The sequence below is a fragment of the Lytechinus variegatus genome, chromosome 4, assembly GCF_018143015.1.
Source record: "Lytechinus variegatus isolate NC3 chromosome 4, Lvar_3.0, whole genome shotgun sequence".
NCBI lineage: Eukaryota > Metazoa > Echinodermata > Echinoidea > Temnopleuroida > Toxopneustidae > Lytechinus > Lytechinus variegatus.
The window spans coordinates 15,705,580-15,718,035 of NC_054743.1; the positions used below are offsets into that span (position 1 = coordinate 15,705,580).

Consider the following 12,456-nt stretch of genomic DNA (forward strand, 5'->3'; position numbering starts at 1 on the left):
GGTCTTAATTGGAATAAGTGTTAAAAGTGCAAAATGAATGAAAATGAAATCAATATTAATACACCAACTGGTTATGAGAAGAAATGGCCATAAACGAAATGGTGATTAGACAAAGTGATGATTGGACCAAATGGTGAATGGACCAAATGGTTGTTAGACAATATGTTGATGAAAGGGATGGCATTAGACCAAATGAAAGTAGACCATGTGGTGAGTGGACGAGTTGGCAGTAGATGAATTGGCAATTTACCTCTGCAGAGTATATGTACAGATACAACAATAGAAGGTGATGCCATATGTAGTTCAACATTACTTGGAAATCTATCCAAATAAATCCACAAATTTGAATGTATCCGAGGCATAAAACCTATACAAAAATTTCTGCCTCCTGCTTAAAATGAAGACTTACTATTAAAGTACCAATATCTGGAACAGAAAAGGCACCTAATGTACCAATAGTCCAATAGTCTGAGCCACACTTCCTCACAGGAAATCCAGCCAGGTTCTTTTATTCCAAATTTCAATGAATACAAAACAATGGGAGTGCCGGAAATCCACATAATGCATTTATAGCAGAATTAATGCAAAGTCCTTGCCAGCTGATTTTTACTGGCATACTCATTGCTTTGCTGATGATGAATTGGGTTTTGGAAAAAATGTGGCTCTGGTTATGGGAAGTTGGCTAACAAGCAAGCAATGGCGAATCAAAATCAGGGTTCCCAGCTTTTCAAGAAGACAAAATTCCCTGATTTTTCCCTGATGAAGTTTAAAAATTCCCTGATAATTATTTAAACCCATTCCCAGTTTCGCATGTTTTCTAAGTTGTTGCAGTGAATTACATGTATTTTCAGTATATAAACAATAATGTGAAACTAATTAGTACCACCATAACATGGATGTTGTTTTGATATGCAACAATATATAATAGAGTCTGACTGACTACCACGATTTCAACTTCAGGGCTGATCAAAATTCCCTGATTTTTAGTATTTCTTATCAAATTCCCTTATTATTCCCTGACTGGAAAAAAGTAAAATACCAGTAACTTATGTACCCTCATGGGCTGGGAACCCTGAAAATGATACAAATCTTTACACTCTATAAAATGACATGTCTATATATTCAATAATACCCTCTAAAAAGCCAGTGGATGTTTCTGTTTCGTTCCACGAGAAACACTATTAAATAAAGTCTTCTAAATGCAAAGTAAATATAGCAGGGTTTGGGGATGGAGGATAAAGATTAGTATGTTAACAAAATCCAAAATCCTTTATAGAGACTGGAATTGGTGATAAAAATAACATACATCCAGAATTTCTGAATCATTTAGTAGGCCAGTTTTACTTCTAAATGGTTCACTGAACTATAGATCAAGTGCCCATGAAGAGGATGGAACATATAAACCTAAAACAGTATAAAAATCTATAATATTGACTTTACTTACATACATATTGCAGTAGTGAAGTTTGATAAAAAATATCCATTCCAAATATGTTTTGGACAGCTTCATACATGTATGATGCCAAAAGCACTGATTAAGTATATTGATAGGTCTTCCATGGTTCATCAACTACAGATTTTAGTATACATGGGCATGTCATTCTAGAAAGACATATCAAGTATCTACAAGTCCCAAAGAATATTTAGTTTTTAATTTTCAATTATTCAGGATTTCAAAATCTGTGGATACATGGAGAAAAATTATGCCTGGTGGCCACACAATAAAAATCCTTTTGAATGGTGTTAAGCTACAGTATCAAAGGCAAATGTTAGAAATGAAACCAAGCCCAGATCCAAGGAACAAAACTTTTCCTGAAAACTGGCACAAGGGCCAAGATGTTTATTTGTTTACTTGTAGGAAAACCAACAGAAGAACAATACTATCAAGTCATCTCCTAGGGGCCATGTACCGAGGTTTAATGCCATGGTGCTAGCGCTTTAACTTGGTTATGTAGTTATGAACCTGGAAGCAGATAACCACTAGCATCGTATCGGAGGGGCCGAGTAATGAGGACATCTTCTTGGTGAGTCCATTCGATAGGTAAATGTCAATGAAAGAGAGAACCAGATTGTACTCACTGACACTGCATAAACATTGCACATCTGTTTGTTTAATCGGATCGCGTAAGGGATGTCCATGCTTGTACGTACCACACAGAGTGCTACAGATACTTAGACATCTTAGGAGGACCCCACTTATGAGGGTTAAGTCATTAACCAACTTGGATTTCACAGTTCATAGGTTACAAGATCACAACTCTATTATTACCTCAGAGTCATCCTACGTAGTAGAATAAGCCTGTTTACATATCACCATGGCAACATACAGTCATCTACATGTTTATTCAAGTCCTTTGAGTTTTGTTAGACTACACAGCAGTTCCTCTCTCAAGGTTCTGTTTGATCTCTGCAGTGTACTTTCCATAGAAACGTTCAATCTTCTTGTTGAATCTCATGTTACGTTCATTGATGTAATCAACGTCATCCTCCTCGTTGAACGCTCTTCTCCTGCTGTACTTCTCTCTCTTTTCAATCCTGTAAGCAGAGAAAAAGAAGCAATTAATTTAGTCCACTATAGTTGAAGAGTCCTAAATCAAAGTCTAACCAAAGATTAACTGAAAGGTGTTCCTAAAATTGAAGAAAACATATGGCCAGGTCTCGGCCATTGCAAATGTTGAAAGTAGATAAAAATTATTCATGTTACCAATGAAATGGTTTTACATAAATTGCATATTCAATTGTTCTGAAAAAAATTGATAATCAATTATGATAGTATCTATATGCATAAAAATACTCTAATGCAATAAAACAAGCAATAAATTGCTATTTTTATACAAGGTACCATTTATAGGTTTTAGAATGTACTTTATTAATACTTCTAAATGATTATTTCTTAAATATACTTTTTGATATTTATTTTTACAAATGAATTTCTTTTTTACTGCTTAGAATGTCAAATGAGTTTATGAGGCACCTCCATGAAAGAAAAACTCACTGTTTATTGAGGTCATCCACCATCCTATTAATGCCTTCTTCTGTATCCTTGAATTCAACCTGAGTGAGAGTATCTTGATCAGGATAGATGTCATCTCCTAGCTTCTCTTTCTGCCTCTCATAACCATCTAGGTCTGGCTTCATCTGTTTGGTTAGACGCTGATACTGACGGAAGGTAGCCTGTTCGTAGTCTGGTAGGAATAGAGATTAGAAGAAATAAGATTTATCAGGATAAATGTCATCTCCTAGCTTCTCTTTCTGTCTCTCAAAACCATCAAGATCTGGTTTAATCTGTTTGGTTTGATAGACACTGATAAAGGTTGCCTGCTCATAGTTTGGTAGAAATAGAAGAAACAAGAGTGTCTCTAAGGCGAGCACATACTACGCCCGCCTGTAAAGCAGAAATGGATTTATTGGTCAAGCAAGAAAAGTGGAAGGTGGCCTCTTGACCCTCTGACCTCAAAATCAATAGAATTCCTGGGATCTATGCTAGTATCATACACATCATATTATATGAGCCTAGGTTAAGTCAAACTGAAGTTATCGCGTTTACAAGGACTGTAAAAGTGGAAGATGAAAACATGTCCCTGTGACCTTGACCTTTGGACCTAAAAATCAATAGGCTTCCGGGATCTATGCTAGTATCATACACATCAAATTATATGAGCCTAGGTTAAGTCAAACTGAAGTTATCGCGTTTCCAAGGAAAAGATAACGGATGGACGGTCAGACACCGAGCATGATCAATAATACGTCCCGTCTAGACGGGCACATTGATAATGATCAGGGCCCTGTGACATGGTGCTTAGCGATCGATCACAGGGCAAATTTCTATGACTAATTGCATTGGTTATTGTGCATGATCGATCATAACAATCAGCTCCTTGATCAATCACTTAGGTTTATGTAACAGGCCTGGGGCCCGTTGCAGAAAGAGTTGCAATCAATCGTAACTCTAAAAATCATGCGCAACTTGATTTTCAACCAATCAACAGCGCGCATTTGGGACTTACAATTGATTTTGAGGGTTTGCGTTTAAACGCAACTCTTTCTGCAACGGACCCCTGAACTGAATATTATTTCAAAGATGAAGTGGATCCTAATCAAGTTGATAAGTCCATATGAGAGGGATGGAGGGAGAGAAAGAAGAAGTGAGGTTGCAATAATGGGTTAAATAAACGATGAGATAATGACATACCTGCAAAGCCCTGATCAGGATTCTTCTTCTTTTTCTTCCTTTCAAATCTCTCCGCTTCCTCTGCTGACATATTTAACATCTTCACTCTTTCATAGTCTTCCCCTCTAGCTTCAGCTTGCTAAGATAGGATCAAAATAAATATAGGATTCAAAGTATAATTATGTTGATGATGATGTCAGATGATGATGATTCCAATGATGATGATGATCATCATAATAATATTAGTCTAATATAATACTAACAATGATATGTAAACTTATTTAGCACACACACCATCCAAGTTTGCTCATGGATAATAAATACATTTTCCTCGATAGCCTTACTAAAAAATTCAATAGGGACTATCCCCCCCATACATCCAATAAAAATGCCCTTAATCAATTAGAGTGATTACAATGTCTTGATTAGAAGATTTATACCCTTTTTAGACAGGCTAAAATTTCCTTAACCCCGTACTATTGGTGGGGCTAAATGGCAATTTAGCCCCACCTATAGTACGGGGTTAAGCTTAGCCCACTTTCGTTTTACACAGCGTTTTTGCAAAGTGGGCTAACCCCACCTATAGTACGGGATTATTTGGCCCTGCAAAAAAGCAGGGTTATCCCACCAATTGCGGTGCTAAGAGCAATAGTACGGGGTTAAGATCGCATGTGTAAAACGAAAGTGGGCTAAGCTTAACCCCGTACTATAGATGGGGCTAAATGGCAATTTGGCCCCACCTATAGTACGGGGTTAAGGAAATTGTAGCGTGTGTAAAAAGTGTATGAGTGAAGCACTTGTACTACGAATGATCGACAAAAACCACTAGTCCGGGGTTAGCGAGTTTCATGTGTAAAAAGCAAGCATTCCTTATCCGGGGTTAGCAATAACTATTTGGCATGTGTAAAAAGGAAAATAAATAGTACGGGGTTAAGGATAGTACGGGGTTAGCGATAGTCCGGGGTTAAGAAAATCCTGTGTAAAAAGGGCATTAATGAGTACATGTATAATGAGTACATGTATGTAAATTGGAATGAGTTGCTCTATCTCAAGTACATACAAATATATTTACCTTCCTATCTTCTTCATCTTTAAGAATCCATTCATTTCTTCTCTTTTGTGCTTCATGGTTAACAGGTAATTTGTTCCTTCTATCCTCCTCAACAAGCTCCACATGATTTAACTTTCTTGCTTCATTCTGAGAAATAGAAACAAAATAACAAAAATATTTAGTATTAAATTGGCTTAATTGTACAAAATTTAGCAAACATACATTCATATTGTTCAAGGCTATTTTAAACTACATGTACAAGTGATTTAAATGATAGGTTCCCATCAAAAAGTTATGCAAATATGTTTGAAATATACTCCAATACCTGAAACAAATCATGCAACTCCAACTACATGTTTGTCATTTACAAGTTTCTGGTTCCATGAAAATGTTTTTCTTTTTTTTCTACAAAATGACAAATTTAGTCTCAGTCAATAAAACGACAGGAGTTCAGGAGTTTATAACAGTAGTTTGTAACTTAAATCCGAATCCTCATTTAGTCTTCTATTTTGGCTTTATAATAGCAATAATTTATAAACTGGCCCTTTGTGTCGTTCTCTTCTTTACAGTTTGTTTGTATTTTAATAACTTACATTGTACACTTTTTATACCCCTGTTAAACATTTGTATTTTTGTTGTAGGGTCTCCAAGGACAACAGTATACCAATTACTGATGGAGCCACCCTAAAGAAACATACTTGTAAATAAATAAATGAAACATGATGCTTGATGTGATATTGATCACTCACCCTCTTGAGATGAAGGTTCTTAAGTCTGTTCATTCTCTCCATCTTCTTCTGTGCCTCTGATTTGACCCCTGACCCTGACGATGACCCTGGTCTGCTTGAGGAAGAGGATGGAACATCCTTGGTCTATCAAATAAATCAACAAAAATACTGTCAATGTTATTGAACTCATGTTCCTATCAAATCAATGTGGGTGTACTTCTTTAAAACATAGCTTCTGCTGCCTCCTGTAAATTAAACAAATAAATCATTTGTCAAAGCATGGACCTATTATTGATGGATATTCAACTTGATTCTTTCTTTGAATGAACAATATTTGCTGACTTATGATCAAGTGCATCTTAATTCTTATGAGAACATACAGGTGATTTGACAATATCGTGACTACTGGTACATGTACCAAGGTGTATCTGACCATTTAAACAGTCAAAGGAACAGTTTTCTTGGTATTGGTTTTTTATGTTTAATGCCCTGTATCAGAATATGACTTTCAATCAACATGCTTCAGATTTGGAGCAGCAAAATTCATAGATATAAAATGCGTTATTATCCCATCCGCAAACTTTTGCTCACAATTGCAGTATTGGAAGATACATGAACACGTAGCCCTATAGATTTTCCATTCAGTTTCAAATCTGATCAGAGAAATGCAACAACCACAAACTTCAGTTACAATCAGGATTGGGCTTAAATTTTACTTTCTTCAATTACATTTACACAAGTTACTATTCAATTAAATCACATTTTTCAATTACAATAACCAATTACTTTTGTCAATTACAATTACCAAATACTTTCTACAAAATTCATAAATGGAATAAATTTGTATTCTGTATGATTATCTGTATTTACTAGCACCACCTATTTCAACACAATTCTACATTTGTAAGATACACAGAAACTGACAAGTTAACATGACCACTCTTTGATGCTGAATCAGTTCAATCAGTTGACATGTAAAAGGTCATGAAATCAAATCATGAATAACGTAATTTTATTGTAAAGTATTTGATGCAAGAAGTCCAATTACATTTTTTTTTCAATTACAGTTACTTTACCTTTTAAAATGTTCAAATACAATTACTATAAAAAAATGTAATTAACATAATGGATCAATTACCTTGTAATTGAGCCCAACCCTCCTTACAATACATGCATACATGGGTAGGTTAATAGGTTTATACGACAAAAATATTTAAAAAGCCCAGGTTTCGCCATAAAAATTATATCAAAATAATCCTCAGAACATAATGAAAATTACTTAAAATTAACAGAAATCTTAAAAAGGTAATTTTGGAACTTTGTGATCACCATTTTATAATTACATTGTCACTAGATCTGCTACTACTATCAGTCTCGGACAATACTTACAAAAAAGTATTAACTTTTGCCTGTTGAAGCATGAATTTCAAGAAAATCCAGGTAAGATAATTTCGGAACTTTGTGATCACCATTTTATAATTATTTTGTTACTAGATCTGCTACTACTATCAGCAGGCGCGCCGGAACACTTTCAGTTTTGGGGGGGCAAAATCCTGAAGGGGGCACAATATTTTTGACAGCGTGAGATACCGAAGCGATCGAGCGGGAGAGGCTATGGGACCCCCCCCCACGGTAAGGATTTTGTGTAAAAATGGAGTATAAAAGTTGCGTTTCTAAGTGCATTCAAAAATAAATGTCTTGAGAATTAAACAGTCTTGGATTTCTTTTTGCTCCTTCTGTTTCCTCCCTTCTGACCCAGCCTGGTGTTTCTTCATGACCAGGGTCGCAGTTCCAGCAAAATTACGAGCCTTATTGCAAACGAAATTGTTTCAAACCAATGTAATATAGGCCTTTTAAAGACTTTAAGATGACAAACATGACCGTACGCAGCCGGGGCCGCCGATCGAGAGGGCAAAATTCACAAAATTCACCAGAAGTGTGCATGAAATCCTTCAATTTTATTCTAGAAAATGCAAAAGCTCCCCCATCACAAATCCCCTCGCTCTTACGTTTCTTCGAAAACTTAGGTCTTGCAGCCCCACCCACTCCCGGGTTTTTTATTTTTTATTTTTGCAAACGTCCATGAATAACAAAAGCTGGGATGAACCAGAGAACATAGCTGCCATCTCGATCTGATTAGTAACAGGTAATGGGAAGAAGTTTTGGAATCTAAAATACATAAGTGCTATATATGAGCTGAAATAGTATCAGACAAAACGCCTTCCAATCATGCCAATGAAAAGGAATAGAGGAAAATACGGGGCTGTGAAAATATCTTAAGATTTTTTTTTATAGTAGAGCAGTATACTGTGACGCATATTTTTTCTTTTATATTCTTTACATTTTTATTCATATCTCGGATAATATGAGTCCGGTCAAGAAGACACTTTCACCGATGATTTTATTGTTTACATGCTAAACATTATCTCTAAGTTGCTTTCGAGTGGGATTCACCATTTTTACAAATCATAAATTATAATCCTCTACACATGATTATTCTGAGTGTAATTTTCTGATAACATGTCTATATTGAGTTGAAATAACCTTGGTAGTTTCTTTAGGGCACTGAATTGTTATTATCATTTGTTTGGCGTCACCTGTGCCTGGGAGGCGAAAAGCGAACTGAATCACTATGATCCACAGGTCTCTCCTCCCGATATAACTGATTGGGGGGGGGGGGATACAGGTGGACCTCGACACCGGGGTTTCCCCCTACTCTTATACGAATAGTGCAGTGGGTTCTTAACGTGCAAAGGTGGTGACTTTCCTCTGCACGGGGCCTCCATTTAACGTCCTATCCGAGGGACGGAGTGTTTTCCATTGAAACATAGCCTGCATCTATGAAACATGGGAGAGACGTTTACACACAACGCACTGACTTCAGTCATCCGCCCAGGGTGGACTCGAACCTACGATCTTTGGTTCGACTTCGACGGGCAGACGCGTTACCGACTGAGCCATCACCGCTCTCTTGTTATCACTGTATTAACTCAATTTATATTTATAGTTGAAAATGAAATAATTGAGATGTTATGGTTTCTGGGCTTGACAGCTATGACATAGATTCCATATCTTGCTCGAGTAACTAGTGTTCACGCGCGTTAGTGATATCGTGTCCGGTACGGTCTGAGCGTTTCTGGGCGACCGCGCGTTTGTTAGACGACACAGCCAGCATCATAGAATTATAAACCTATATCATTGGTGGACCACTATCAATTTGCCATTCGCTTTTAGTCTGAAATGTATTCATTAAAATGTTAAACGTTATCACACTGTAATAAGATGGAAAAGGTGCTTATCAAAGCTATGTTTCACAGAGGAACTGTTCGTCAAAAGATGCGAGGCTTACTATGATAACGTATTTGCCCCGTCAGGGGCAAATTTTTTTCATTTTTGACAATGGAAATGACAATTTTCAGGCAGAAAAGTGCCTTCATTTACTTTTGTCATTAAATAATTTATCATTTTTCATCTTTCAGGGGGGCACGTTGGGGGGGCAAAATCTCGTTTTGCCCCCCAAAAATTTTATTTGGGGGGGGCAAGTGCCCCCCCTGCCCCCCCGCTTCCGGCGCCCTTGACTATCAGTCTCAGACAATATTTACAAAAAAGGTATTAATTTTTGCCTGTTAAAGGTATTGTTTAACTTTGTGAGCAGCCGATTTAAAAAATGCTCAAACCAAGATGAAACATGTGTACAAGTGCATGTATTAGAACTAATAAACCCTGAAAACAACCATTATTGAGAATGAAAAGCTAAAACTACAAGGCAAACCCCAATTTTGTAAATAGGCGTCTTATAGACACCTAAATAGTACACAAAAGTGTATGGGATGAAATTATTGTTTCCGGTCACTTTATATTTCAATTTTTGAAGCACTAAATAATTATTTTCGAACGCAATTTTTTCTGGGCTTCATTTTTGTAACATATCACAGACACAGGTGACAAGTGTGACCTTCTAGCTCAGATTTTTTAAAAGTCAAACCAATGTTAACCAATCACTTCAATGCATGAATTTCAATATAATCCATAGCAAATCGTGGTGTTTTTATATGTCCTATGTAAGCCCAACATATGATGTAACTACCATATTTTTCAGAAAATAAACAGCAGCCCCCCAAATCAGGTGGTTAAAAAAAAATGGCAGACCAAAGTTGATAACATTTTAACTGATCAATCATTCAAAGATCAGAAGATACATTGTACATGTATATCATTGATGGTATTTTAAAAAATCATTACTTCATTTTTAAAACTTTTTTTTTAAAAGAATATAAATTGTTTTTTTGTAGAATAAAGAAAAAAGATCATGAAATGGCAGTATTGAATATCAAAGCTACAGTACAAAAAGGAAAAAAGTAAAATAGAATTGTTGAGAGAAAAAAAAGGAAAATAAATGAAGAAAATTTATTGCATTTTTTTTTATAACCGATTACAATTACATGTGAATTGTAGAGCATTTTCCATGCAGTTTTAGCTGTAAAAACAAGTTTTCAATTTCATCACACAACAACCAGGTTTTTTTAAAGAAAAAAATTAAATCTATAATTAAATGAATATCATAAAACAACCTTTATAGAAGTTTTTCAATTAAAACTGTCTTACCAAAAATAAATTGTTCTTATTAACCAACAAATAATAATATTAAATATTCTATATGTCTCTTGGTTGTTCCAGAAAATTCAAACAATGAACAAACTTAACAGTTAGTCAGCTTATTGACAATCAAATGCAGGCAAATGTTTCAGTTCAGTTTAGTTTATTTCACTTCCATTTTCTGATAATAAACATAACATATATATGCATATGTATAAATGTACAAAACAGAATAAGTGTTAACAAATTCACAGGAAATAGATGAAATATACAGAATTCTTTATGTTCCAGATACATTTTGATGATTAGACAAATTATAGATTACAGTTAGCTTGTGAAAATGAAAATGAGGGACTTATTAAAAAGCGAAGCTTGTAATTGGAAGTCTTTCTTTGGATAAACCGCACCTGACTTTTCAAGATTATGAAACCGGAAAAAAGGTGCTGTTTATTTACCGGAAAAACATAGTATTTTTATATATTATGGTACTTCATGCTTGAATGTAAATACTTCATGCTTGAATCTGAAATGAATGAATTTTTGAAATGCTAGACTGCTTGTAATGAAATTGATTATACAAATCTAATTCAATTCTTATAAGCAGCAAAACAGTATAGCTTTTAGGATTTTAACATGCTTATACTTCATGCTATTTTAGTATTTTTATTGGAGGGAAATAATAAGATGGCAAATATAGCGATCTCCAATGCTTATAAGCGTCGAAATTTGTAGCCATCTCCTTGTATTAGTCTATATTATATGACGTGTCAAATTGTAGCGAACTAGTTCGCTACAATTTGTCTCGTCCTATAATATAGACACACTAATACAAGGAGATGGCTACAAATTTCGATGCTTATCTATAAGTGTTGAAGTTCGCTATATTTGCCATCTATATAGTACCATTTATTGGAAGGACATTTTTAAAGTAATGAAATGCTGATTACACACATGTATTTTTGGAGGCAGTAGATCTAGACTACAGTAACTTTTTGGAATTAATGTTAACACTTCTGACTTTACGGCTTTAGTCTTTATGTAAACGGGTATTTACTTTTGTTAAGTTTTGATTTACTTTATTAGATCTACCAATTACCATAACCTTGTTCATTGAACGAGTGAGATCTACTATCAATGATTTTATACTTTAATATGACATTTTTTATGTTTATTGACTTGAAGTTGCAAACAAAATAAATTTCCAGGGTAGTATCCAATACTAACCTCGCACTAGAGAGAGTGCAAATTTCCAATACTATCAATAGTCTGATAGTAATAAAGACGAACTTGAACTCTTTCCTTTTTTTGCAACTAAAAAAATTGTATTAATTTATTTATTATAATTCACTCCTCCAAAACACTGCAGACTTTCTTTTCTCCTGTTTACAGAATTACATGTACAAAGAAACATGACTTTATTATTTTAATAGCAGTCATGCTCTTTGAGAATGAGAGGTGACAGATTTTAGATTAGTATGGCGCTAGTGCACTTTCATACCCCCGACGAAATAAAGCAGTGTTCACCAATGACCAGAACTTAGGCCGCTAGCTCGCCGGCGCGGCTGGCTTGCTCCTTGCTCAGATGAGAGCTGCGGTGGTTCTGCTTCGGCCATTTCTGGGATGTTGACGCGATCGCGACGAGTAGGAATGCCGAAGCCAGGGCCATCAACATGAACAAAAAATAACAACATTTATGACTAAAAATACACTATACAGAGATTACTAGCACGCCATGATGATACACATGTAATTACTCTACCAGAAATAATCGTATGTGACAGAAAATGGAAAATAAATTCTTACCTGATCACAGGAAGCTGCCATTTCATCGGCGCGTCCAAAAATTAGAGTATCACCAACGAACGTAGAGAGGGCAGCAACACATAGCGAACACGAATCGTATTGCCCCT

The 12,456-nt window shown here is 35.4% G+C and overlaps 1 protein-coding gene across 1 annotated transcript; it reads right to left on the bottom strand.

Moving 5' to 3' along the window:
• Window positions 1–1,741: 1,741 nt before the first annotated feature.
• Window positions 1,742–12,404, bottom strand: LOC121413489 (pre-mRNA-splicing factor SYF2-like). Its single transcript, XM_041606310.1, has 6 exons — window positions 12,350–12,404; window positions 5,972–6,094; window positions 5,244–5,369; window positions 4,193–4,310; window positions 2,996–3,185; window positions 1,742–2,535 (listed from the first exon to the last, which is right to left on the bottom strand). The coding sequence occupies exons 1-6, from the start codon at window positions 12,368–12,370 to the stop codon at window positions 2,370–2,372; spliced, it is 744 nt and encodes a 247-aa protein (XP_041462244.1). The 5' UTR covers window positions 12,371–12,404; the 3' UTR covers window positions 1,742–2,369.
• Between the last annotated feature and the right edge of the window lie 52 nt (window positions 12,405–12,456).

Bases quoted from the DNA above. Each gene is read 5' to 3' on its own strand.
- LOC121413489 (XM_041606310.1), bottom strand. From the start codon at position 12,370: ATGGCAGCTTCCTGTGATCAG. The intron at 6,095-12,349 runs GTAAGAATTTAT...TTTATTTGATAG, and splicing joins TGGCAGCTTCCTGTGATCAG to ACCAAGGATGTTCCATCCTC. The intron at 3,186-4,192 runs GTATGTCATTAT...TATTCCTACCAG, and splicing joins TCCTGATCAGGGCTTTGCAG to ACTACGAACAGGCTACCTTC.